Source organism: Heliangelus exortis, chromosome 4 (genome assembly GCF_036169615.1).
Source record: "Heliangelus exortis chromosome 4, bHelExo1.hap1, whole genome shotgun sequence".
In the NCBI taxonomy this organism is placed as follows: Eukaryota; Metazoa; Chordata; class Aves; order Apodiformes; family Trochilidae; genus Heliangelus; species Heliangelus exortis.
The window spans coordinates 39,909,782-39,937,650 of NC_092425.1; the positions used below are offsets into that span (position 1 = coordinate 39,909,782).

The 27,869-nt window shown below is 41.3% G+C and overlaps 2 protein-coding genes across 2 annotated transcripts; both read right to left on the reverse strand.

The window, feature by feature from the left end:
- Window positions 1-2,676: 2,676 nt before the first annotated feature.
- Window positions 2,677-18,499, reverse strand: OTOP1 (otopetrin 1). Its single transcript, XM_071744280.1, has 6 exons — window positions 18,101-18,499; window positions 12,002-12,138; window positions 9,942-10,000; window positions 7,276-7,406; window positions 4,101-5,047; window positions 2,677-3,507 (listed from the first exon to the last, which is right to left on the reverse strand). The coding sequence occupies exons 1-6, from the start codon at window positions 18,384-18,386 to the stop codon at window positions 3,337-3,339; spliced, it is 1,731 nt and encodes a 576-aa protein (XP_071600381.1). The 5' UTR covers window positions 18,387-18,499; the 3' UTR covers window positions 2,677-3,336.
- A 2,598-nt stretch (window positions 18,500-21,097) lies between these two features.
- On the reverse strand, window positions 21,098-27,290 carry TMEM128 (transmembrane protein 128). Its single transcript, XM_071743950.1, has 5 exons — window positions 27,141-27,290; window positions 25,407-25,548; window positions 24,917-25,078; window positions 24,310-24,417; window positions 21,098-23,867 (listed from the first exon to the last, which is right to left on the reverse strand). Exons 1-4 carry the CDS (start codon window positions 27,244-27,246, stop codon window positions 24,318-24,320), a joined length of 510 nt encoding a protein of 169 aa, XP_071600051.1. The 5' UTR covers window positions 27,247-27,290; the 3' UTR covers window positions 21,098-23,867; window positions 24,310-24,317.
- Between the last annotated feature and the right edge of the window lie 579 nt (window positions 27,291-27,869).

Genomic DNA, 27,869 nt, shown 5'->3' on the forward strand with positions numbered 1-27,869 from the left:
TTCCCTCACCTGTGGGAAGAAGCATTATTTAAATTACTTAAGCAATCTGCTTTTCTCTGGAGACATCTACTTCTCTGCACTGATAAAGTCTGCAGACCCCTTGTGGGCACTTTTAAAGGGATTAAGAGGAAATGCAAAGTAAATGAAATATGAGGGAAATATTATTTAAAAGAAATATGAGGGAATATTGTGATATTCCTTTAAAAAGACTTGAGTGTGACACCCACATTCTTCCATCTTAGTGTCACTGAAACTAAAAAAACACTTGGAAAAATCTATGGTCATGCAAGTTTGAATCTTCAGCAAAAAGTTTGAGTACTGTAGGAATCTTTTAGCAGCTTGTATTCCTGTATATGTATGAGTGTAAATAACACCCAGGAATAATGATTGCATACATAAAATTATCTAGGGACAAAGGGAGGAAAGGGTATGATGTACACCAGAGAAGAGCTTTCTGATTAAGAATATCCAGGAAAAACTCAGAATCCTTTACATATCAAGGGCATTTTGGAGCTGTCCAAGGAAATCCCATTTTACAAAATTATTTCTTTTTTAAGCAATATTAAATTGGTCTCAAGGACATCCCCTAGAGATCTCAAAGTTGTCAAACTGTCCTGTAGAGGCACCTCAGGACCAAGGAGCAGCTGTCAGACCTCTCTCCTGGGTAATCCAGCTCTCCTGCCTCCTCTCACATGCTTGAGTAGGTAGGCAGGCAGAAATAGGGCAACTGCATGCTAGTTTTTATGTTTTAAAACCTGTGATAAATTGGCATTGTTGATATATGCTAGAGAAAAAAAAAATAGAAAGAAAAAAGAAAAGTTTGAAAGCAGATGCTTGAGAAAGGTCAGCACTGAGCAGAGAGTCAGAGGTCACACTGCATTAGATAACCTGATAATTGTTCCTGGTCCAAAAATCCATGTTTCTTAAACATCTGTGTTTCTAAAATGATCAGAACCTCATGACTTCTCATGGACTTCAAGAGAAGTTAAACTACCCTGCTCCCATAAAATACTCTGCACCTGTATGAACCAACATTTTCTAAGTCCTGTTGTGAAAACCTCTTAAGCCTCTCAGACCCAAACCTGGTCCCTGGTTTCCTAAAATAGAACCATTTAAGTCAGTGGGGTTTTATCCATGCAACTCAGAGCATGTTTGAAGCATTTGCCTCCCTTCCAAAGTGCTGCCTTAATTCACTTTCCTGAATAAACTTCAATTTCAGCACTCAGAATCAATTTGATATAGCAGACAAATGGAATTTTTCCAACAGCAACATCAAGAAACAGAACTGGCTAAATAATTGGAGATGAAACCTAACTAAATAAGGATGTTATTTCTTTTTGACTCTTTGTGACAGAGCACGTGGCCCCTTCTTGGGTTTAGGTTTTACTTACTTTACTTTGGCTGAACACTCAGCTAAAGGGCCCCAGTTCCAGCTGAAGAATAATGTGGGAGCCATTCCACAGAAGGTGGGGGAAATAAAATAAAAACCCTGGCTTCCTCTGGGCATCTTCATAAGGGCTGAAAAGATGAAGTGGAATTTGTGGGCTTGCCTCGTGAAATGAATTTTTTCTGATACCTGAATTAGCTGAAGAGTTGGCCCAAAAGGTTCTTTGGGAGGAAGATTAAAGCTTTCTGTGCTTATCTGAATGGTTCTACTCACTTAACATGAAACAAGTTGGAGAGGCAACTAAGTGGTTAGAGCTGATACCTGCCTGGAGGAAGAGAAGACAAAGCTCCTCTGTCCAAGAGGAAAGACAGAAAATTTTCCTGTGTAAGAAACACTAGAAGGCTGACAGAAGATCATGGCAAGTGGCCCTAGAGAAGGGCAGGGATTCCAGCACTGTGACTGGGTGCTGACTCTTCAAAACCACTCCAAATCTGAGCTTGCTTTGCAGGAACTGCTGCTCTCCTGCTCAGCCTCAGCGACGGGTCATCTTCTCCAGCCTGAGACTTGAGATGAAAGCTGCTTTACCCCATCTGGGGTTTGAAATAACCAGGGAGGTGATGGCTGTGAGCAGCAGCTCCAAGGTGCTGTATCTGATGGTCTGTGCTTGCCACCTAGTGGTGCAAAGTCACAATTTTTGTTCTGATGCGAGACAGCCACCAAAACAGCTGAAACCACCTGTGCCAACAGCAAATCTTTCCTCTGCAGAAACAGGACAGCTCCAGGCAGCTGGTGGTACCAGCTGTGGTTGCCAGGGCCAGAATTTTCGCAGCCCTTGACCCACCAGGCTCAGGGTTAGGTGACTGGTTACTTAGCAAGGGTTGTCCAAGAATTGGGCTGCTGCTCCCTGTTAGTATTTTGCTCCAGTCTTTCAGTCATAAAGGTCCAAATTCTAAGAATATGCAGGCATTTTGCTGCTTTCTGTGAGAATCCAGGCAACTAAATATCCAGGGATTTAAGTTCTAACAGCTTGGAAACTGTGCTTGTAAAATTCTCAGCCAAGAGCCCTCCAGATTCCCAGGGATCAGCTACACGTTGCAGCATCCCTGTATGAAGAGATAATGATTATCATCCAGCCAGGAGACTGAATTACAAAGAAATTATCAGCTCATAAAAAACTGTACAGGGAATACATACCATATATATACCATATATACCAACAGAACATATATATATGAGCTGTAAGTCTAATTTTCTCTCTTAAAACATTTCAAGGATGTTTGAATAAAGAATTAAGTGAAAGGATTAACTTTATTTCTCAGTTCTGCCATACAGTAAATACAAGAGAAGGGGGATGCACTAACAGAAATCTATTTTATCAGATGAAGTTATTATATACACCATGATACCAAACCATAAATGCTATTTACCTGGATTTCCTGGTATACAATTAATTAAAAAATAATTCTAAGTTGATTTTTCTATCAGTATTCAGGAAGTTTAAAATGATTCCCACAACCCAGCTAAATAGCAAATGTTTTCAGGTTTTACTACAAAAATATAGCTGGAGTGTTCATAATATCTCTGTGACTCAGGAGAAATTACTCAGTTTAGCTGTTCCTGGGATTTTTCCCTCTTCTAGACAGTGGACAAATCCCAGATGACTAAAACAACCTCTAATGAGGTCGAATTAGCTGTACTATGTGGTGTTAATCATCTTAGCACTAATATCATTCTGTAAAATGTACCTACACAGTAACACCACATATGTAACAAATTATGTTGAAGAAAAAATAATAATAAAAAACAATATTACTACGGTCCCTTCAAAGAACAAAAAAATCAAATCTTCTACTTATTGAGCAGCTGTTGCTATATTCACTCATTTGTTCATCCCTTCATTCAACTGTTATTTAATTAATTATTCAATTCACCAAGGGACAGCCCAGGATCTATGTTTTATAATTGACCTCAAAGAGTGAGGCAGCTGAATGCATCCGATAGAAAATAGAAAAAGGCATTGCAAGGTTCACAACAATTATCCAGGGTTCAAAGCCAAAAACTATTTCTTCCAGCCCATTGTCATATTCCGGGCGGCACCCAAATGCTGGTGGGATCCACAGCTGCAAGGAAAGAACACAAAGCCAAGATTAATCATCACCCAGGTGAGCCCTTAATGACTGGGACCCCACACAACTGCAAACTGGTTTCAGAAAACCCTTCCTGTTACTGCTGGGGCACACTGGTGGAAGAGGATGTCACAGAATCATTAAGGTTGGAAAAGACCTTCAAGAGCTTCTTGGAACCTCCTTGGAAAGGATCATCAAATCCAACTGTAATCCAACTACACCCACTAAACCATCTCCTGAAGAGCCACATCTTTAACACCTCCAGGGATGGTGACTCCACTACCTCCCTGGGCAGCCCATTCCAGTGCTTCACCACTCTTTCAGTAAAAGAAATTTTTCCTAATATCCAAACCTCAGCTCCCACCTCTGATGAGTTTTGGTGCTGTGCCTAAAACAAAGCCTCAGCTCCCAGGCTCCATCTTTAAATAAACTCTGTTGCCTGAAGGCACATTCACTTATTCTTCCAGAAGAAGTAAAATTGACTTGCTACAAACTATAGAACCATGTAATTTGAATGCATTTATCAGGCTTGAAAGGTTGGGAAGCTTTTGGGTATTATCTTGTGAATTATGTTCCAAATGTCTTACCGAAAGGTTGCAGAGGAATAAAAACGCAGCGATGTTCTTCAGAATCCTCCTCTTGCTGTTGGTAGCTGAGTTTCTGCTGTAAAATGAAAAATCTGAGCCTGAATGCATGACTGAACTCTTCTCCTGACTCGTTTCTTCTTTGCCCCCACCACCAGCATCATTTTCTCTCCCACAGACACTGCCCCTCACCAGGCAGGGGACTTCCCCGTTGTCACAAGCGGCTCTGCCGTTGTAAATCTCTTTGTACAAGGGGCTGAGGGATAAAGTGCTCCCCCGAGATATGCTCACAATCCGAAGGGTTTTAATATCATCATTCCCCTTCTCCTGCTCACGGTGGATGGATTCGATGATAAAGAGGTTCTGAATATATTTCTCAATAATCACCAGGACAGAGTAGGGCAGGTTATACCACGTGTACGCTGGATGAGCCTGCGCGCAGATAATGGCGAGGATCGAGCCCCAGGAGAGGATCCAGGACCCTGCAGCTGTGCCCACCAGCAGCTCTCCATCAAGTTTTCGAGCAGGATTTTTTGAATTATCCAAGGATCTGTCTTCCAGCCTATAGATCAGGAGCCCCACGATCCCAGCTGTACACATGAGAGCCAAGACAAAGATAGCGTGCAGGTAAAACATGGTCAGCGCCGACTCGCTTTTGATTTTGGAACGTCCAATCTGGATTAAATAGACAACAACTATGGCTATGGTGCTGGTTAACACAGTCAGCCCCAAAATCATCCCAACAGTTATGCCCTGGAACTTGAATGGGGTTTTGTGTTGCTGATGGTGCTCGATTTGGCGGCCAATGTTCTTCCACAGGACATAGAGCATGGTGGATGCCAGGATGTGGTACTCGATGTTAAAGGGGTAGAGGTAATATATCCCTTGGGAGAATATTGAGCAGAGAGTTGTTGTTGTGCAGTTGCATTGAGGAGCATGGTCATCTAAAACTGAAGGAGAAATGTGCTATGTGCATTACAATATTTTCTCAATTAAATGTAATAAACAAAATAATTTTTAAAAATAATTTCCATCAAATGACACATTGTGCCACTCAGCCACCTAAGGAAAGGACCTGTCACTGCAGTCATTAACCTAACAAAGCTTTTGCACACACAGTGAGTATGACCTCTGACCACTAATTAGACACTGAGTGATAATCAACATCATGGTCAAAGGCTGCACTAAATCACACCAAACTTCAGCAGGGTCTTGGTAGAAATACATGAAAAATCCAGACCCCAAAGGGCCTGGAAAAAAAAAAATAAAATCCAGACCCTTTGAGTCCTCAGCCCCTCAGCTCAGAGGGCTCTCAGAGAAGCCCAGGGATCTGGGGGTCAGATCAAGAGGAAGCTTAACAAGGAAAAGACTCAGTTCTACTCTTTACACTCATGCATTTTCTAGTATCAGAACTAATTTATTAAAAATGTGTTTGTCTCAGAAAGATGTGAAGTAAACCATAGATATTTTCACTCAATGCCCCAGGATAGCGTTAAGGTTAAAAAAAAAAATTAAAAATCCTTTTTTTTCCTTCTGAGAGGAACCTATGAAAACATTCTCTCTCTGCTGTGCAATTGCCTGGAAATCCCTAAAGCTTCTCAACAAATGATTGCTCATAATTGTAAAATAAATATAGGTATTGTGGATTTATAGCCTCAGAGATTAACTTCAGAAACCATAAATTTCCACAGTGGCAGAAAAAAACAAATAACAAAACATGCAACCAATAAAACATAAAACTACAAAAAAACCCCAAACCTTATTTTCACAGTGTGTTTGTTTATAAATATATAAACATATGTGCTGAAGATAACATTTTCAGGTCTTAGATTTGTGCCTGACTCTTTTTCTTTTTTTTTTTCTATAATTTTAGAAGAGAAGAGGAGAGGAGAAAGTTGGGATTGTTTTGTTTCAAGCACACACTTCTAAGAGATGAAAAATAATTGCTTTTGGAGCAGACTGGATGTTACTGATAAACTTGTCCTGTGGATTCCCTGATCACTACTTCACTCCCCTTTGTTTCAAAAGTTATTTTCTGACTATTCCTAATTCTGTAACAATTCTAGTAGGATAATAATAGGAAATAATGTAAGGAAAGTGCTTCTTTTTAACAAGTGGAACTACCAAAAAGAGCCACTAACTTGTGATTTGCCAGCTCTCTACTAATGCACCATGATTACAAAATCTTTGACCTATTAATTCAGCAACCTAAATATTAATGGGAACTGGAGAGTTTCCTTTGCTACATCTAAAAGGCAACACTTGCAAATAGATGTGGGCATAATTTTAGATACAGTTATACTGAAAATACTCTTTTACAGATTTTAAACTTGTCTTTTTCACTTACATGTGAACTTTGGTAGGATTTATAAAAAATGCCTACCATTTTTCATTTTATAGATATTGTGAACAATCAAAAACTATTGGGTGCAACAGTAAATTTTTATGGGAAGAAACTTACTTATAGCTGCTGAGAACTTGTATTTTCTCTGCAAAAATAAGCACTTCTAATTTTGCTGAGCTTCAGTGGCATCTGAAAGCAGGAGGCACCCCCAGCAGTTATACTCAAGATTTGCTCACTGCAACTTGCAGCATCTTAGTGATGGAGAAAATGATTCATTACAAAAGAAAAACCACCCAGAGCAAAATCCTTGCTCCATAAAGCAGCACTAATGGATACCCTTATAAATCTGAGCCATTCCACTGGATCCCACAGGGCCATGTGGCACGTGTAGCCACTTTCCTGGGAAGATCTGCAGGATTATCCATGCTTGATTTGCTCTGAATAGCTCACAAAGTAGAAAACTCAGCTTTTAACACTATCTTCAATTTATTTCTATGATTTACTAATAAAGGGCTTCCTCAGTGATTTTATTCCTCAAATAAATTGTTGGGTTTTTTTGTAAATCTGTTTGTCTGGAACTTCTGGAAATCATTTTTCTTCTGGACCTCATCCAAAGGGGAGATCAGTAAAAGAAAACTACTGTCTGAACCACATATATGATAATGATCATATAACTTTTTAGTTAAGACCTGAATCATCTATCAGCTTCTTACCCCAGGGATCATCCTACTGACATAGTCATGGACAACCCAGCTCCATCCTACAATGAGTTTGTATTTTGTATGAGCATGTTAGAGCAGGAATTCCAAAATGGAACCAAACCTTTCCACTTACCTATTGTTATGTTCCCAAATCCCAGGGTGATAAGTCTTTCCTTATGTTCATTCAGTTGGTGCTTTGACTCAGTTAACACCCCATTTGTCCACAGGAGTAAATTTGTGAACACAGAATGGATAACTCCAAACCTAGAAAATAAAGTAATTATTGCAGGAATCTGCACACCTCCATATATGTTAAATAAAGTGGATTTACTTTCTGTAGGCATGCTACCTGGCAATATTTAGTTGTCAGTGTAAGAAAAGGAAATCATAACCAATCTCTTTCTAGATGTTTCTCAGTGAAGCACAATGAATGATAGATTCCCAAAATTTTATAGAATCACAGTGACTTAATATATTAAACCATTAATAACATGCTGCTGGTATTTGATATACTTTCTGGTTGTTACTCCTTGGGTTGGACAAGCTTCATGTTAATGACAATGACTGAACAGCCTGAATAGGGATCATTGGTTTGTATGAAACAATGAGGTGCTCCTGCTTGCTCACTGTACTGATCTTTCTTCAGAGAGATGCCACCACCTTCCCTAACTTCTCAACCATGAATTTTTGTCTTCTGGACAGAGCTGAAGCCAACGGAGGGGCTTTATCCCACTCAGACTGCTGGCACAGTGAGGGGAAGTCTCCAAGGGTTATTGAGGCTGGTTTCTGCCAAGCCTGGTGTTTTTTTATACTGACACCAAGTCTAGAAATGTTCCTTCACCAAGAAAGAGTTCATTACTGCACTCTTCTCACTGACAGACTTGCACTTAGGGGGTTTTTTAAAATTCCATTTATCAACAGAGCTGATTTCAGCAGCTGACACTGCAAAGCCTGCTGTGATCTCCCTCCTCACTGGCATGAGGCCTGAACACTTACCCAAGAGAACAAAACAAAATATAAACATAAATTACATTTCTGAGTAGATTGGTTTTAATTCCTATAGAAACCAGCCAGCTGATTGATAATTTCAGACAAGGATTTTAAAAGTTACCACGTTTGTTTATTTGCATTCTGCATACAGATGTCCTACAGAAATCCACGTTCTCCCAGAACCAAAACTACATCAGAACTGGCTCTGCTGCCTCAAAGGTTTAATCCTCAGTTCTGTAAGAAATGTCTCTATTCAGCTGCTCAGAGGACACATCACTTACACTGTGAGAACCAAGCTCTGGTGTCAGAGGTATCCATAGATTTTACTGATCTGGGTATATGGAGTACTACCAGGGAGGTTGGATTTCCCAGTGCATCTAGTCCCAAAAGGTGCCTTCCATAAAAATCAATAATAAATAGCCCAGGTATGCTGCACTGACTGCAGGTTGCTGATGCAAATTCCTTTTCAGTAGTTAAATAAAGAAAACACAATATACTGCATAGCCCTAAGACACATACATGATGTTTCCTTCCTCTGAAAAAAAAAGCAGGTGACACCGTGGTGTCATATGTTACCCATTTCCCTCCCTCAAGATAATAAATAATATACTTATTCTGTGACTGCTGTATAGTATAAAATAGAAGCACAGTTTACATTTATAATATAAATAATATATAAATATATATAATAATATATAATATGAATAATATAAATATGTAATACAAATAATACATAATATAAAATTATTTTACATTTACAATATAAATGTCAAATGTAATCACAGAATAAAATATATAATTATATTAAAAATATAATCAGTCCAGACTATGTGATTATCCCCTCACTTGAGTAAATGGAGCTACTTCTTTTTTGTATTAGCACAATCAAGAGGAGAATCCAACTTAACTTTCAGTGTCCCTCATCCAGTAAAATTGGAGGTGTTCATAGAATCATAGAAACATAGAATGGGCTGGGTTGGAAGGGACCTCAGAGATCATCAAGTCCAACCCTTGATCCACTCCCGCTGCAGTTCCCAGCCCATGGCACTGAGTGCCACATCCAGGCTCTTTTGAAATATCTCCAGGGATGGAGAATCCACCCCTTCCCTGGGCAGCCCATTCCAGTGTCTGATCACCCTCTCTGGAAAGAAATTCTTTCTCACGTCCAACCTAAACCTCCCCTGGCACAACTTGAGACCTCTTGTGCCCTCTTGTCTTGCTGAGAGTTGCCTGGGAAAAGAGCCCAACCCCCCCCTGGCTCCAACCTCCTTTCAGGGAGTTGGAGAGAGTGATGAGGTCTCCCCTGAGCCTCCTCTTCTCCAGCCTCAACACCCCCAGCTCCCTCAGCCCTTCCTCACAGGACTTGTGCTGGATCCCTTCCCAGCCTCCTTGCTCTTCTCTGGACCTGCTCCAGCACCTCAATCTCCTTCCTGAGCTGAGGGGCCCAGAACTGGACACAGGACTCAAGCTGTGGCCTCCCCAGGGCTGAGCACAGGGGCAGAATCCCTTCCCTGGACCTGCTGGCCACGCTGTTCCTGAGCCAGCCCAGGATGCCATTGGCCTTCTTGGCCACCTGGGCACACTGCTGGCTCCTCTTCAGCTTCCTGGCAATCCAGACTCCCAGCTCCCTTTCTGCCACTCTGTGCCCAGCCTGGAGCTCCCCATGGGGTTGTTGTGGCCAAAGTGCAGGACCCGGCACTTGGCCTTGTTGAACCTCATCCCGCTGGGATCAGCCCAACTCTCCAGTGTTAAAGCACTGTGCAGTCCTATACCTGGTAGCATTCCAGGTGGGGATCAGATCTAACTTACCTTTCAAGTGTTTTGAAAGACTGGATAATATCCTTTGCATGACACCAAAGAAAGTACACCTGAAGGAAAGGAATACAGAGAAATGTCATTAATGAGCATGGGTGACACTCAGAAAAGGAAAGTGCATCCAACTCCATCTCCACTTTGCTGTGCTCTGCTAAGACCTCGCCTGGAGTGCTGCATCCAGCTCCAAGGAAGGACATGGACCTGATGGAGCAGGTCCAGAGGAGGGATATGAAAATTATCAGGGAGCTGGAACACCTCTCCTGTGAAAAAAGGCTGAAGAAGCTGGGGGTGTTCAGCCTGGAGAAAAAAAGGTTCCAGAGAGACCTAACAGTGACCTTCCAGTGTCTGAAGGGGCTGCAGGAAGGCTGGAGAGGGACTCTAAAAGGGCAGAGATGTGTTAGTTCATTGCTTGTGTGTCTGCAGCATGGTTATATTTGTTAATTTAGTGGAACATAGCAGGATGATTCTGCCCCTGTGCTCAGCCCTGGGGAGGCCACAGCTTGAGTCCTGTGTCCAGTTCTGGGCCCCTCAGCTCAGGAAGGAGATTGAGGTGCTGGAGCAGGTCCAGAGAAGAGCAAGGAGGCTGGGAAGGGATCCAGCACAAGTCCTGTGAGGAAGGGCTGAGGGAGCTGGGGGTGTTGAGGCTGGAGAAGAGGAGGCTCAGGGGAGACCTCATCACTCTCTCCAACTCCCTGAAAGGAGGTTGGAGCCAGGGGGGGGTTGGGCTCTTTTCCCAGGCAACTCTCAGCAAGACAAGAGGGCACAAGAGGTCTCAAGTTGTGCCAGGGGAGGTTTAGGTTGGACATGAGAAAGAATTTCTTTCCAGAGAGGGTGATCAGCCATTGGAATGGGCTGCCCAGGGAAGGGGTGGATTCTCCATCCCTGGAGATATTTCAAAAGAGCCTGGATGTGGCACTCAGTGCCATGGGCTGGGAACTGCAGCGGGAGTGGATCAAGGGTTGGACTTGATGAGCTCTGAGGTCCCTTCCAACCCAGCCAATTCTATGGTTCTATGATGCCTTGTTAGAGTAAAATACAATAGAATCTGACAAAGATGCTGTAGAAAACAAATCCTTCAGTTTTGAGACAGCACATAATTAGGGATGCTGTCTGCTGCAATTTCATCCTGTGATTGGAGGAAGAGTCGTCTCAGGCATCTGGTAAATTACTTTTTAATTTCTTTGATTGCTCAGGCTCACATTCTAGGTTTCATTCTTTTAAGCTAAGTGGGTGACAGATTGAGTGACACTGGGTGATGTGAAATTTAAATTAGAATTCCTGTACCCTTTGTTCAGTGTTGTTACACACTTTCTTCCACACTCTGAAGTGCATAGTGGGAAACCTTTTCAGCTCAGGGTCAGTGGATGCAATGAAATATGCTACAAGAAGATCAGCTGGGAAAAAAAAAAGGCTTAATTTCCTTTGTTTGTTTTTCAGGTGTAAAGCAAAGAAATTGCAAGACATGGAGAGTGGAGAGCTTCACAAGAATGTGAAATTAAGACTACTACAACAAAACCAGAATTTCAGTCTCAGAGAAAAGGAAAGGAGAAGTCAGAGTTACTGCTTAAATTTCAGTGGTTTGGTTTTGGGTTTTTTTTTTTTGTTTGTTTGTTTTGTTGTGGGGTTTTTTGTTACAGAAAATTTAGGCTGTTCAAATGCTTATAGACATGCAACCACAACTGCTGGGAAAATGTTTCTTTTCTTTCTGAATAACTTAATATTGGAAAGTGCATTAAATAGCCTGGTTATGACCGAGTTTCTAAGCTGAGTGGGTTTTTCTTTCCTTTTTTCCTACAAAACTGCTGACAGGACCTCAGCTGAATTCACATGATAAACAATCAGCTATGGAAAACCATCAGACAATGTAAACCCAAAACCATACAATAAACAAGCAGCTGGAACATTTGACTCAAGTCTGACTATTTTTGCTCAAAATTACCCTGTGAAATGCTTAGGAATTAAATTAGTGTGAAATTCTTTGCTGATGAGAAAATAAAAGGGGTTTTTTGTGGGGTAAGAAATACAGTTATAGCATAAGCAGTGATTTTTTTTACCTGTAAGATGGTGTGCACAGCATGTGTAACAGGAAAAATGCCTTCTGTGGGTGATAAGCACTGTGCAAAGTCAATATAATATCCAATTTTAAAGGAGTCCAGAATCAAAGTGATCACTGCAAATAATGTAATCCCACCTAAAAAAAAAAAAAATATATATATATATTGGAAAACATCAATGCACAGGTACTAGAGACAATCTGGACCAATATGCTAAAATCTGTTTAGGGAAATAAAAATCTATTGATACCTGTGTTCTTTTTTAGGGAAACAGAATTAGAGTGATGTTGATGGAGATGGTTGGTTCAGTGTAATAATTGCTTCTAATTTGTGGAAGCCTCTGCCCAGGGGGAGTGCAGAGGAGCCAGCCCAGAGCTGGGGACCCTCAGCACCTTGCAGATGGCTCCCAGGTCTGTGCAAGGGCAGCCTCTCAAGTAACGGGGGCACTGAAGCAGCCATACAGGGCATGAATTAAGGCTCTATACAGCCCCACAGCAAACTATAGAGTTCCAGGGAGCTGAACAATCATCTTACAGTCTCCTGGCCCAAGAGCCTGACAGTGGGAAGTAACACAATCCTTGGTATGCCCTGCCCCAGCCTCAGGAGGTTACGCTTGGACCAAAGCTCCAACCAAAGATTTCCCCTCAATATCCCATTATTTTCACACAGCCACAAACCCCTGATACGTTTCTCTAAAAATATGTTTCATATCCTGAAGTACTTTCCACTTGTTTGGGGTTTTTTTTCCCTTTCAGGAGTGTAAAAGTTTGTTACAAACTTATTCTGGAAAGCCACAGGGTAGCACAATGTGTATCATTAATCATTGGGTTTGTACAACTGGAAATAAAAATTACTGAACTAAAAGTTAAAGTCTTCATTTGCCTTGTTTTTTGACTTTTTTTTTTTTCCCTCTCCAGGCTTCTATTCAAACAGGTTTTCACTGAATGGAGTGTGGGTTTAAACTAGATAAAAATCCCTGCAGGACTTTAAGAGATCAGCAGCAGTACCTGAAACTTTCTTTGCAATTCCCTGTGGAGGAAATAGCATCACTAGAAAAGACTTTGATGAATGTTTATCTTTTATAAAGGCCCACAACCTAATTTTTAATAAATACCACCTGTTCTGCTTGACTAGTGTTAATAAATTATAATGCTAATTTAGTGGTTTAATTAATAATAAATTCCTTACAAAACTTGCATTAATTAAAACTATGTAATTTTATTATTGCATTGATGCTTTAAAAGTCAATAAAAATAGAATAAATATAACCATGTAAATATAATATATAGACTATATACTACAAAATACTGTATATTACTTTATATATGTATATATACACACACATATATATAATTAAATCAAAGTCACATTACTGATGGAGAGTAATTTCTCCCCAGACTCCCCACAACCTTATATTTAAAAATCTAAAACTTCACTCAGTACTTCATGGATGTGTATAAACCTACATATTTAAATTTATGCTTATTATATCAGCTAATTTGTATTCTTTCTAACACATGTGAGAGGACTGCAGCCCACATCTAAATGTGCCATTTTCATTAGGTGTAAGAGTTAAGTGGCACCACAAAATGCAAAATTCTAGGCTACTCTTGAGACTGAGTGATAAATTCCCCTCCTTATTTAAAGAACTTGAATTATTCTAAAATAAATCAGGGTAATTAATTCTTCTGAAATAACTTTACTTGAGAGAAATGGACTTGCTCTGAGCAAGGTGCTGGACTACGTGGCCTCCAGAGGTCCCTTCTTACCTAAATTATTCTAGGATTGATTCTGTGATTCACAGTTTATTTAGAAACCAAGCAGGAAACCCAGACTGCTTCACTCTATGAAAGATGTCAAAGATAACTCGTTGAGTATTGTGTCTCACTAAGAAAGAAAATGCTATCTTCTGAAAGAAAAAATTAATAAAATCTTCCACAATAATTCTACAGTGAATTGTTACACCTATGTTGCCTTTGCAGAGCATTTTAGAAAGATTTCCTTCCCCACTTGTGACACTAGAAAGGTAATTTTCCAATCAATTCATGGTGCAGGATCAAGCCCTGAGCAACTGCTTTAGTGAAGGAGTAATGTCAGAGTAAAATGGCTGGGAATGTATCTTATAATGTAAAATAATTATGTAAAATAATGTAAAATAATGATCTACATCCTTGCTTCCATTACTCATGAGAGTGTCTCAGCAGAATAGATCACAAGGGACTTAACCAGAAGAAATGTGAAGAGGGAAGGGCAAGGCACCTCTATTTTAAAGAAATCTGAAATAATTGCTATTGGGCATTGAATTTATTTTTTTTAAAATCAGCATTTTTTTAAACTGGTCGTTGAAACTTGTGTATCTTGGGAAATCAAGAACAGGGGGTTTGGTATTGGTCAGTGCTGGTTTAACCATAGAGAAGAAGAAAGTTACAGAGGTTCAATGGTGAAAATTCCACTCTAAATGTAGGTATTGCTTGGTTTAAAATAAGAGACAATTTACTACAAGTAGGGAAAATACAAACATTGAAGCCTACCAAGGGCTCTGCAAGTTGACTTTTTGTCTGTGCCTCAAACAGAAGCTGTGCTGCTGGACAAAGCAATAAAATAAAACCATTTGTGAGCCAACTGATTTTGTTCTGAGTTCTTTGTCTCAGGCTGAGCTTCCAAATAGTGTTCAGAGACAAGAGAGTGTACCCAGGGAAATAAGGTTAGGAATAAGTCAAGGAAAGGACTTCCTAAACTTCCCTGTGGCTGTTTGGGTGGGGATAATTGAACCCTATTCAAGAAAAATCTCTCCCTCAAATTTTTCCCACATTCAGACCATAAAAAGGGTTCTTGGTTTATCATACAGTGAGCAGACAGCAGAGCTCTGGGGTTTACAGAGGTGGAAAAATGCTCAAGGGAACTTTTCTGTGAGCAATTCTTGCCAGCCAGATGTCCTTCTAGTGCTGTGAACTGGGTGCAAGGACTCAGCTACAGGAAGTTTTTAAGTCATTCTCTTCTGACATTTGCCATAGTAAAATGCTCTAAGTAGGCACCACTTTCACTACAATAATATTTAGAGTTGGGAGAATAATGGGAATGAAAATATACTCATATATATATATAATATACTCATACATATATATATGAGTATAATATACTCATATATACTCATATATATATAATATATATGAGTATAATAATATATACTCATATATATGAGTATATAATATCTATATTGTAGTATATATTACTATTATATATTATTATTGTATATATTATATATTATACATAATATACTCATATATAGTAATATACTTATATGTATAATGAATAATATATATAATATAATAATAATATATATAATAATATATATATAATGAAATATATAATGAAACTATACTCATGTGATACCGGTTAATACACAGACATTTTCTGTAACGATTAGAGCAAGGAGGTATTCTTCAAAAGCAGCTGATAGAGCTAGGCAAAAATTGCAGAGAGCTTTCTGTGGAAAACTTGATGAAAATTTGTTCTCCCTTCTTCTTTTTTGGACTTCTAGTCTGTCAGATAAAAGATTTCTCTGACAAAACCACTGATGCAGAGGAGGGCAAGGGGGGATCTTGGCAGAGGGACTGCCAGCTGTGTTTTTCCTTAGCTCAAATAAGGTTGTTTTTTTCACCACCAGGGGATAAAGGACTCACACAGGCTTGTTTTAACCACAAGAAACTCTTAAGAATAGGAGGAAAGTGTAGGTCTTTCCCTAGGGATGAATTTGTTGAATTGCAGCTTAGACATCCAAGAGAAGCAGTGGAAGCCACACCACTTGAGAAGCCAGGACAAAGAACCATCCTGTGCTGGTGAAAGAAATGGATAAGGTAACCCAGTAGTTCATTCTGGTTTCTTATTTCTGAGTTTCTGTGACTCCTTACATCCTGTAGGACAAATGAAATGCAGTGAAAGCTGTGCCAAAAGAAAAAGGGCAGGGGGTCCTGCTGTACTTACCCATGTTAAGCAGTATTTATTCCATACTTAGGAGGAGAAAGCTGCCCTCTAAGTAACAAAAGCATAGCTCGGCCCAAAATAGGCTCAAATTCAGCTTTGCATTAAAGAATTTCAGGAGGTTGTGAGCCACATAAGCTAATAAATGAAAAACTTATTAAATTTTAAATTTATTAAATGAAAAATGCCCGTGTCATGGTTTAACACTGGGCTGGCAATTAACTGAATGCCAGATGCTCTATGTTAATCCCCATCCCTGATAAAGAAAGGAGAGAGAATAAGGTAGAGAGACTTATGGTTCTGAGACTAAACTACACAGCTTAAATGAAACAGTAATGATAAAAAGGAAAAATTACCAAATATATACAAATATACAGGAAAACAATACCACATTACTCCCCCTTTTCCCCCAATAACTCTCACATCACTCCCAAGGCTGCAGGGCAGCCCTGGGAAAGTCCAGGCTGGAATCCTGGGATCTGAAGGCAGGAACACACAGATCCAGGCTGGAATGGATCAGGAGCACAGGCAGATAAATGGATGGAATCCTCCCAGGATGCTGAAGCAAACAGGGACAGACAAAGGTGGAAGGAAGAGGGCAGAAGAGGTTTGACCCTCACATTTATACCGAATATGATGCATATGGGATGGGATACTCTATTTGGTCAATTTTGGTCATTTATCTTGTCCACTCCTCCCTAAAGGAGGGTTGCAGGTGTGACTCCTTTACTCCTTGTCTCTTTCCAGAGCACAAGATGTTCCTCAGAACCCAGCAGTGGCCTTGGTTCTGCATAGCATTCTCCAGACATAACTATAAACATCGAGTGTTATCAGTCCCAGAAGCAGACACTGTCTGAGAAACCTGCTGCTAATTTCAGCACATGCAGCTACTTGCAAAAAACTTAGCTGAAAGCAAAAGTCCAAGACAGAAAATCACCTTTATCCTGGCCCAAACCAGGACAGCCTGAGAGCTGAATATTCTTTCTGGAAAGCAGCAAATAATCAAGGAGAACAATTGAGAAGTTAGCACCTGAGCACCATACATTTCAGGAAAGAGTCTAAAGACCACAACTTTATATTAGATATTAAAAAATAAAATAAAAAGGCTTTCCCTGAGCAAGCAGCACAATTGTTAACAGTTGCAAAAAAGAGACTCCCAAGCACTGAGACTGAGAACAAAATAAACTTCTGCAACACAACCTTACTTCTCCAAATTGTATTTCATTAGCTGTTGTGTTAATTAACTAACTGCCAACAGGATAGACATATTTTAGGGAAAAGTTGTCTTACAGCCCTCCACTTAACATACTGACTTCCCAATCTCTCCTTTACAGAGCTGAGACTGGAGGTCACTAAAACTGGGCTTGCCTCTCACTCTACACAGTGCTGCTGTGGGTTGTTGCTTTTCTTGGGATCCAGAAACAGCATTCCTGTCCTAAGGACCCTGTGATGTGCTCTCCAACCACTTTTTCTCAATAAACCTTCATAACCTCACTCCAGCAGGCACTGGGCTCTGCAGACACGGGCCATCACATCCCACCACTAGCCTGGCAAACTTTTTTTCCAACAATCTAACACTACCTTTAGCTCCCTAGCTCAGACATTTAATGCACACATCTACAAACTGATCTGGCCAGGGATTTCGTCCTCTTCTAACTCCAGATGTTTTTAAGGCATCACTGCACACATATACATTGAAATCTCTGATATAGGTTAGTACAGAATGCATTATAGCCCTTCTGACTGGTAATAGGCTAATGGTACTGCCTGGAAAAGAGTGATAGCTCCTCCAAGAGAGTTACACAAAATCAACAAAACTTCCATTAGTATATAGCAGTTTTCAAGTGTTGCCAAACCTGGTAGAAGAAGAAAAAGTGCTGGGTCTTTCAGCAGTGTAAATGGTAGGTTGGGAAGTAAGACTGTTCAGCAAACAGCTTTCCCATACAACCTCCTAGTATGTTCAGCTTATGCATATATTTACTTTAGAGTGCACTGCATGTGCTGTAAGTTGACAAACAGCAGGACGCCTCCCGGGAGGGATGGAGAGGGTAACAAAGTAGCAGCAGAGATGGGGGGGGATGCACGAATGTACCCCGTATGCCACCAGCCAGCACTTACATTTCAGCCAGCGGGCTCCGGCGTGGGTGTCCTTCTCCTGAATCAGCCTCCTCTGCGTGCAGCTCCTGCAGAGGTACCAGAGCATCCACAGCACCTGGATGAGCATCAGCGTGATGAGGTAGGAGAGCAGGTGGCTCTTGCTGATGCCCACAGCATGCACAGCCCAGGCGAAGGTGAGAAGCAAGCCGGCTAGGAAAAGGTTGATGCCGTACTGGCTGCTGAGGATCTCGGCGTTTTTTTGCGGGTAGCTGCTTCCCACCGCGGGGGAACCAGCGGCTTTCTCCATCTCCCAGGCTGACAACCGGGTGCTGCGAACCCACGGTCCCGCTTTCCCCGGGGAGCCCTGGGCTGGCCCGGCCCCCAGGGGCGGAGCGGGGCCGCCCGCTTCTCCCCCGAACCTCCCCCACCCCGGGCTGCCCGGGGGCTTGGAGGGGCAGGGGGGGGTTCTTGCCTTACACTCAGCAAACTGCTGAGGTGGAGACTGGGATAAAGGGATGAATTTATTCCTCGGGGTGGCCGTGTCCCTGCTGCGGCGGGCACAAGGGGTTGATCCTCTCTGCCCAGGTTGCAGGGGTCAGCAAAGCTCCGCTGAGCGCTCGGGGCTGGCTGGAAAGCCGAGGAGATGCCAAGCCCAGGGAGGTCATAGAATCGTAGAACTGGCTGGGTTGGAAGGGACCTCAGAGATCATCAAGTCCAACCCTTGATCCACTCCCACTGCAGTTCCCAGCCCATGGCACTGAGTGCCACATCCAGGCTCTTTGGAAATATCTCCAGGGATGGAGAATCCACCCCTTCCCTGGGCAGCCCATTCCAATGGCTGAGCACCCTCTCCATAAAGAAATTCTTTCTCATGTCCAACCTAAACCTCCCCTGGCACAACTTGAGACCTCTTGTGCCCTCTTGTCTTGCTGAGAGTTGCCTGGGAAAAGAGCCCAACCCCCCCCTGGCTCCAACCTCCTTTCAGGGAGTTGGAGAGAGTGATGAGGTCTCCCCTGAGCCTCCTCTTCTCCAGCCTCAACACCCCCAGCTCCCTCAGCCTCTCCTCATAGGATCTGTGCTCCAGTCCCTTCACCAGCCCAGTTGCCTCCTTTGGATGTTCAGAGGAAGAGAGGCTGAGACAATTCATGGGGAATCGATGACCCCGGTGGGAATGGGGAGCACCTGCCCCGGGTTCAAGGTCTGGCCCCCACAGTCCACCTTCTTTTTGGCAATTGGCACTGCCATTGGTGGTAAAAAACTCCTCTTTACAGGAATTTTCAAGACCTTCTTTTCTTTAGCAAGTCCCATTCTGGCACCAGAACTTTTTCGTGGCTGCCAGCTGGAGTAGCAGCTACTGAGGCTCAACAAAGCAAAGACTTCTGCAGGATTTTGTCCCCTTCTTATTTATTCACTTCCTCAATTTTTATACAATTTTTAGTCTTGACTTTTTTATTTAAACTGCTTATTTGGAACTGTGACCTATGGCCATGAGACAAATCTGACTCAAAGCTCAAGATCTGGAGAACCAGTCAGCATAAAACACTATTTTATATGGTGTTTTGTTTGCATACAATATTAATTCCCTCACTTCTAGGTATTCAGGTACCTTGCCACAGCTTGGAGGCCAAACACCAAGATTAAGACCCTAAAGTTTTACCTTCCATCTTTTGTACCATATCAAGGATCCAAAGCATTGGTGACTGACCAATGGCTCACATGAAATGGAGCCACTAATTTACCTACATTAAAAAGAAAAAATGGAAGAAATTAAAAGCCTCTATTTTACTCCACTTTTACTGGCAAAACTTAGAGAGGTTTCAAGGGTTTTTTTGTTTTTGCTTCTGATGCCAGAAATGCTAATTTTTTTTTGTAAGGACCAAAGGACATTTCTGAACTTGTATGTAAATTTCTGAGGTTTCTCAAAGAACAGGGAAGGAGAACAAAATGGCAGAAGAGTAGAATGAGTGAATTCTGCACAATCCCCAGTTTAGATATGCATAAGGAAGTAGTAGCTTATTTTACTAATTTTGGCCTCTTCTCAAGAAACAAGTATTTCAAGCCATCTACAAATTTTCCTTCTGAAAAAGGCAATTAATTGAAAGCTCACTCTGTGGCCCTGTCTGGCCCATAACAGCAGGACAAGAAAAAGCAGAGTTAAGTCAAACAGTTAAGGCTTCAACCACCTCTAGCTCAGAACTACATCCATCAGAATCTCAAGTTCATGGAAATGTGAAATCTTACTTTTATCTTATGTAACATAACCTTTAAAAATATCTAAGGAAGATGCTTTCATTTTCTAGAGCTTCTATGGGTAACTGTGATAAATAATCTTCCCTGTCTGCACTACTTTATTTCAAGATTATTCCAGAGAATCTCTTGTCACCTGTAAAGAAAAGCTCTTTGGTGCTTGTACACATTTTCCTCAAGTGAATTTAATGTAAATGGCTACAGAAAATAGCTGTGGTGGTTTGTAGCAAGGTAATCCATTTGAGCTTTGGTAGAGGTAGGGGTTTTGACCTCAGGAAACTACTAAGAAACCTCTTTCTAACCTCTTGTCTTAAGGTGGTAAGCAAAATAACAAAAACAAAGAGTTTACAGAACTGGAAGGAGCAGCAGCATTTTGCCAGCTTGGTAATTACAGCAAATATTGCTTTAATTTCTTACCACCACTACTTCCTTTTGAACATGTAACTCAGACTTGTTGCTGAAAGATTGCAGGATTTTTGGACAATGAGGATATTTACCTGGGATTTTCAGAAAAAGACATCAAAGTAGTGAGAGGGCAAATAGCTCTCCAAATGCTATTATAGCTTCAATAAACCCAGCTGAGAGGTCATGAAAGAGAAACATTCTCCAAGTCAAAACAGTTTTTAAATATACATTCATATCTATTTTCTAGGCAAAATAATGGGCTGACAGTCTCCAAGACTGTTAAACAATTAGTACTGGACAATAATAGAACACTTTGTATAAAAAGTTCATTAAGATAACCAGAAGAACATGGCTGGGAAAAAAATATGTAGCAAGTAGTAACTTTAATTCAAGAGTAGAAGGCAACTTAAAACACCTGGAGCATTAATATAGTTGACAAATAAAAAAATACAGTAATAATCACCATCCCTGAGCAGCAATGCATTTGAAATATCATAATAAACAAAGTTACCCAAATGTACCAGTGTATGCAGACATAAAATTGTTAAAACTTGTAAAACCAGAAGATAATCAACTTATCCTCTAAAGATGTGAAGTACAAATGGTTTTGGAAAATGTTAATATTACATTTAAACAAATCAAGCTGATAACTTCTTCTACAAGCTACCTAACCTCAGAGCTATATGTGTTTTATTTTGGTTAGACTGATCCTTTGTATTGTGTACCAACACAATTTTTTTTTCATTAATGAAACAGTAGCAGCTCAAGACAATGTCTTTTTCATTACTTGACATTTAATGTACTGTGGATTCAGCAATGGTGTCAATTTGAAAGTCAAATGAAGAACAGGCTCCTCAAATATCCAGACTTCAAGCAATAGTCACAAGGAGTAAATTTTAACATGTTTCAGCACAAGGATCCATACAAAATGCTCTAGCAATTCATTAGTGTCCAGATTCCCAGATATATCAGTATCTCAGCCAAGATAAACAGTGTTATTTTATTTTCCCAACTGTGTATAATTAATGGCATTTAAGTCAGTATCAGTCTCTGTATTGTGGAGGAAGAAAAATGGCAGCTTCATTAACAGGCACTGCTAAGAATGAAAAGTTAATTTACAAAAGAAAAACATCCTGAATACTGAAAAATCATGCATACATCAAAGGAATTTACTTTGTGCTCTTAATGTCTTGTTTGGTACTAATATTTTTCATTACACTGCTGGTTATTCAGAGCTTGATCATCCATGTTTGGCTGTAGACAAACTGTACCAGCACAAATAAAACCTATTTACTTCACTGATGGCACTGCCAAACTAACAGTGATGTGTCCTGATAACCCTGATCCTTATCTTTCTGTTTTCAAACAGTAGCAGATCTGAAGTCAAGAGATCAGGAAGTATTTCCCACATGGTAACACAAGTAACATTAGAAACTTCACAGCTCAAGAACTGTCTCTTGTGTCCACAGGTGGCCCAGAGAAGTGGCTGAGTCACCATCCCTGGAGGTATTTAAAAGAGATGTAGATGTGGTGCTTGGGGCCATGGTTTAGTGGTGGATTTGGCAGTGTGTCAGGTTAATGGTTGGACTGGTGATCTCACAGGTCTTTTCCAACCAAAACTATTGTATGATTCTATTCTATGATCTATGACTGAGTGCAAACAGATTCCAGATGTCAGTTCAAGTGGAAAGAATATAGTATTAAAACCCCACAACACTTGAATCAAGTACTTTCAAACCAAGCAACCTGTTTGAGCAGGACCATGAGTCCCCAAGTAAGATTTAGGACTTCATAACTGCCTTATTATCCTCTGCTTTATATTGAAATATTAATAAAAGCTTTACAAAACCTATCTCCCTTTTAATTATTCACAAATCAATTGCTTTTTCCCAGCCACTGGCTGACCTATGGTTATTTCCATTTGATTTATAAATCAGGTAGTCTAAGAATTACAGTATCAGAACAAACTTCATTATTGGAAATAAAGCACTGGAATGTAAGAAAACTGACACCTGCTTTGCAGCAGAACAGTTATTTGAGTCCTTCACATGAAGCTAAAAAACCAAATCAAACTTTATCAAAAATGCTGTGTGGTTGTACATATTTCACAAGTTTTATCTTGTACTAATTTGATATTGATTACTTAATGATTTGGCATCACCAAATAAAATTATGGCTCTAATTATGCAGCCATTAACTATTTGGCCTGATACACGATTAATAAATTCTGTATAACAGGATTTCCTTGGCTGTTCATGTAGAAAACCAAAATGGTTGCATAAGATTCAGGATATGTGTAATTCACTTGTAATTCTTACTTTCCACAAATTAACCCAGACAGTTGGTTAATTCTGCTAATGCCATCAGCTCTGACACACTGAAAGGTGTTTGTTCCTCACATCCTCCCTGTGCTCACACAGAATTCAGCTAATGACAAGACAAACAAACATGATTTGAAGTTGGCATTAACCAGTGTGACTGCAGCTCCCATCATAAAGAGGTTCTGAAGTAAGAGTTGTATTTTTCAGAAGTCCATAGGAGTTGTCAGAGTATGACCTAACTTATGACCTCCTAAAAAAAATCAGGTTTCTTGGTATCTAGAAAACAGTGAAAAAGTTCCAACACAAGTTTCAGTTTGTATATGCAAACAAAAGCTGTGTTTCACTGTCCCAGACATTACATTTTTTTTTGCCTACTAGTTTGGCACTGCAGAGGCTTCACTCAAAATCCAGCACTGTCTCATTCTTGTTCCCACACTCATAAAAATGCTGGGGAACTCCCTCACTGGAAAAGATTTGTGATGGGAAGCAAAACCAACCAAGCTCTTCCACATTCCCTTGAGGAGTAGACAAGAGGTAAAGAAGGAGTCACTGCAGTGGCTGATGTTGACACCTGTGATACAGGGGACATCACTTCCTGAGAGCTCTTTGATGTCTTTCTTAAGGTTTTCTGTTTCACAGGATTCATTTCTGTAGCAAATCCTAATAAAAGATGTGAGAACCCCTTTTCAACATGGCAGGTTCTGAGAATGAATTTTTCACACCAACCAAATATCTGGTTCTGCTTTTCAAAGTTGGTGTTTTAAGAAGAACAAAGAACTTCTGATATCCTGCAGTTTTCCAGATAGCAGATTAATCTGGACTGTTCATCACAGGAAAGAGAAACGGCACAAAGACAAAAATAAGACAAAGAGTTAGAATTTAAACAAAAAATAAATAGAGAAGACAGTTGCATATGGATGTTAATATCTTCTCCCCTTTACTATCATGTCAAGCAACTTCACTAAGAAGTCCTCCCAGTCTGGGTAAAAGCTGCAGGTATCTGTCCTGTACTCCTGAAACCCATCCATTCATCCCAGTTGCTTCTTGTCACTGTTTAGAATGGAATATTAAAGAGAAAAAGGACATCTTTTTCCTTAGGATACTTGCATGTTCTGTTACTCTACATGCCACAAAATGTCAGTATTCTAGAACATAGAGAGGAATCCTTACATGGCCTTACAATCCTTAAATGTCTAACAAAGCAGTTCATGCAACAAGATAAATCATTTTATAGGCTTTAACAATTCAATTATTTACCTGAAGGATTATCCCAGGAGTGACACCAGCATCACAACACCCATAAACTGAATGAAGAGCAACAAAGGTGTCATAAATGACCAGACAGGCCACAAGGCAACGTTGAAACTGGGAATAAAAGTAGGAAGTTTTCTGTAAATTCAATTGTTACTCTATGGAAATAGCAGCCACACAAAGAAAAGATGGCACAAGAGGAAATGAGATTTATATGATTCGACCTGGAAAAATCCCTGTTTCTTTGCAACTTGAGAGAAAATAAAATGAAAAGACCCCAGCAACTACTTAGTAAATTGCTAGTTTACTCCACTCTTTACTGATAACTCATCCAAGAACTTCAGTAGCTGCTGCAGATTTTACAATGAGCAAGGCCACTCATGTCCCATCAAGGATAAAGATCCTTCTTACTTTCAGAATCTCTGTTTATGAAGCAGCTGAAAATTAATGACTCTTGATTTTACCAGGGGCATACGTAGTAAAAATCTGATACTGTTACCAATAAATCCACTTGGAAGAATTACAGAAATCATACTTTTTATAAAATGAGCCAAATAAGACAGCTAGACTTGCAGAGGTTTGGCAGAAGTTTGTGTAAGGTGTTCAGACTTACCAGATTGCTGCTGCAATAAATGTAGCTGTTGTGATAGGAATCAGAGCTGGATACTGGGCATCATAGTCCTCAATTCCACAATACCACTCAAGATACAGAATGCAGTAAAAGGCAACAGATAAACATGCAGCAAATAAACAACTGCCAGAGGCAAACCACCAGCTGTGGGGAGAAATCATGTTAAGACAAATCATACTGCATTTTGAACATTATTCTAGTCTACAGACAAAGCAAACAATATTTGCAAATAAATTATCTGTAGCAGCCTCAAGATCCTGAAGCTTTTTGCTTAAATTACTTTTAAAAACACTTTCACCCTTCTAAAGCTGCCTAATAAGCATAATTACTTAAGTTTAATTTTGCAGTGCTTACTCTGCTCCTACTGCAGATCTCGTTTATCCAAGATTTAAAATACAGTGTTCAGATGTAACAAACTGAATAGCACTGCAAGATGGAAATACAACTTCATTTGTAAGAAAAGGTACCTTACCTATCTGCTTGAATAGTTTCTTTAACAGTTTTGAAAAAATCAAAGTAGTATGTCACAGCAATTGATGACAAAATCCAGAAGGCAGAATGCACATTGAGTCTGTTAAGAGGCTTTTTTTTCTTCTCTACAGCTGTAGACTCTTCTGCAAATAAGAACACAATTCTAGCACTAAATCCAAACATTAAATGGAATATGATTCTATGTATAGCACGATGCTTTATTCTTTTAATTATTTACCTTTGGAGATTACTCTACTCTGTGCAATACACAATATCACAGAGGGAGTATTCTAAAAAGCACCACACAGTTCCTGAGATAAAACAGACTGAGCAAGGTACCCTTTGATAAAACAATAAAGCAGTAACAATCAGCACATAATGAGACTGTGTACACTTCTAGGAAATTAACAACTGAGTAGATTTTTAAGGGTTATTTTACTTATTAAAACCTCCTGCTGTTATCAAAGCATTTTCATTAACCTAGCATACAGAAAGTCAGGTTGGTATTTCCAATTACTAATTTCTTTGTATCCTTTTCCAACTACTAATTTCTTTGTATCCTTTTATGTTAATGTTGATATTTGCAAACTGATTTCAGGCATAAATAGTTGTCTTTCACCAAGCCGCACTTAAATCACTAGAGATTTGCAACTGCAGTTTCAGGAGCTAACTTGATTCACACTGCACACCTTCAGCAGGTAAACTAAAACTTTCATTTTGCAGAAAACTTTTTTTTTTTCCTCACCACCATATGAGAAAGCAAGACGACAGATCAGATTAGAAAGCTGCTGGTTTTTGTGTGCAACCAAGTACATGGTAACCAAGTTGCTCAATAGAATCATAGAATCAGAAGGTTGGAAAGGACCCCTGAGATCACCAAGTCCAACCCTTGATCCCCTCCCGCTGCAGTTCCCAGCCCATGGCACTCAGTGCCACATCAGTCTCTTCTTAAAAACCTCCAGGGACAGAGAATGCACCCCCTCCCTGGGCAGCCCATTCCAATGGCTGATCACCCTCTCTGGAAAGAATTTCTTCCTAATATCCAACCTAAACCTCCCCTGGCAGAACTTAAGACCATGGCCTCTTGTCTGACTGATGGAGAAGAGCCCGGCCCCCCTCCCCTCTCTCCAACCTCCTTTCAGGGAGTTGTAGAGAGTGATGAGGTCTCCCCTGAGCCTCCTCTTCTCCAGCCTCAACACCCCCAGCTCCCTCAGCCCTTCCTCACAGGACTTGTGCTGGATCCCTTCCCAGCCTCCTTGCTCTTCTCTGGACCTGCTCCAGCACCTCAATCTCCTTCCTGAGCTGAGGGGCCCAGAACTGGACACAGGACTCAAGCTGTGGCCTCCCCAGGGCTGAGCACAGGGGCAGAATCCCTTCCCTGGACCTGCTGGCCACGCTCTTCCTGAGCCAGCCCAGGATGCCATTGGCCTTCTTGGCCACCTGGGCACACTGCTGGCTCCTCTTCAGCTTCCTGGCAATCCAGACTCCCAGCTCCCTTTCTGCCACTCTGTGCCCAGCCTGTGCCCCACACAACGGGCTGCATGCAAGCCGTACCCCACCGCCTGCACAACTCCCCTTTACCCGCACCCCAGGGTCCCTTCTCACTCTCTCCTTGAGCAGCACCCGTCCCCCTCCCCAAACCCGGGCATTTCTGTCACACACACACACACACCCTCCCCGCCTCACCCAGCCTCCGCTCCGCTCCCCTCCCACCGGCGGCTCCGCCACCACCCACCCGCTGTCCCACCGCCCCCCAAAGGCGGGTTGCGGGGCTCAGCTTCTCGCCGCAAAGGTCGCCGGAGCCTGGGGAGCGGCTCCTTGCCGATACCGCCCGCCTCCATCTTGGGCCGCTCCGGCAGTGACGCCGGGGAGGGGGCGGGAAGCGCCGGGGAGGGCGGCAGCGAGGCGGCCGTTATGGCCGTTAGAGCCGTTGGCGTGAGGGGAGGCGGCCGTGTGTGAGGGGAGGGAAGGGGGAACGAGCATGGGGACGGCTTTTAGCAATGTCCAGCGAGGTGCCGAGGGTCGGAAAAGGGAGTCTGAGCGGCTCGTCTCCCGCCGCGGTGCCCGGGTGGAGGAGCGGTTCCGCAGCTGCAAGTGGTGAGGCTGTGAACGGCCCAGTAATAAACCAGCAGTACTGTGAACGGTACCGACCCCCACCGAAAACAGTGACCAGTGTGATGTAAAAGCAGGTGGCGGAGTGAGGACGGTTTTGTTAAAATAGTTGAAGAAAAATGGGGAAATGGTGTGCGCGTAAATGCTTCGGTGTTCACTGTTTGCAAATGGGATGCTCCTGAGGAGAGCTGTGAGGAAAGGCTCAGTTTTCGTGACACAGCAATGGTTTAGACAGGAGTCAAAAGCGCTGAGAAAAATTGTCTGAATCCTGTGACACTGGGTATTGCGGCTCATAACAACCGTATTTACAAGACAAGCTAAGAGTTGAATAAAGTAGTAAAATAGGTTAAGT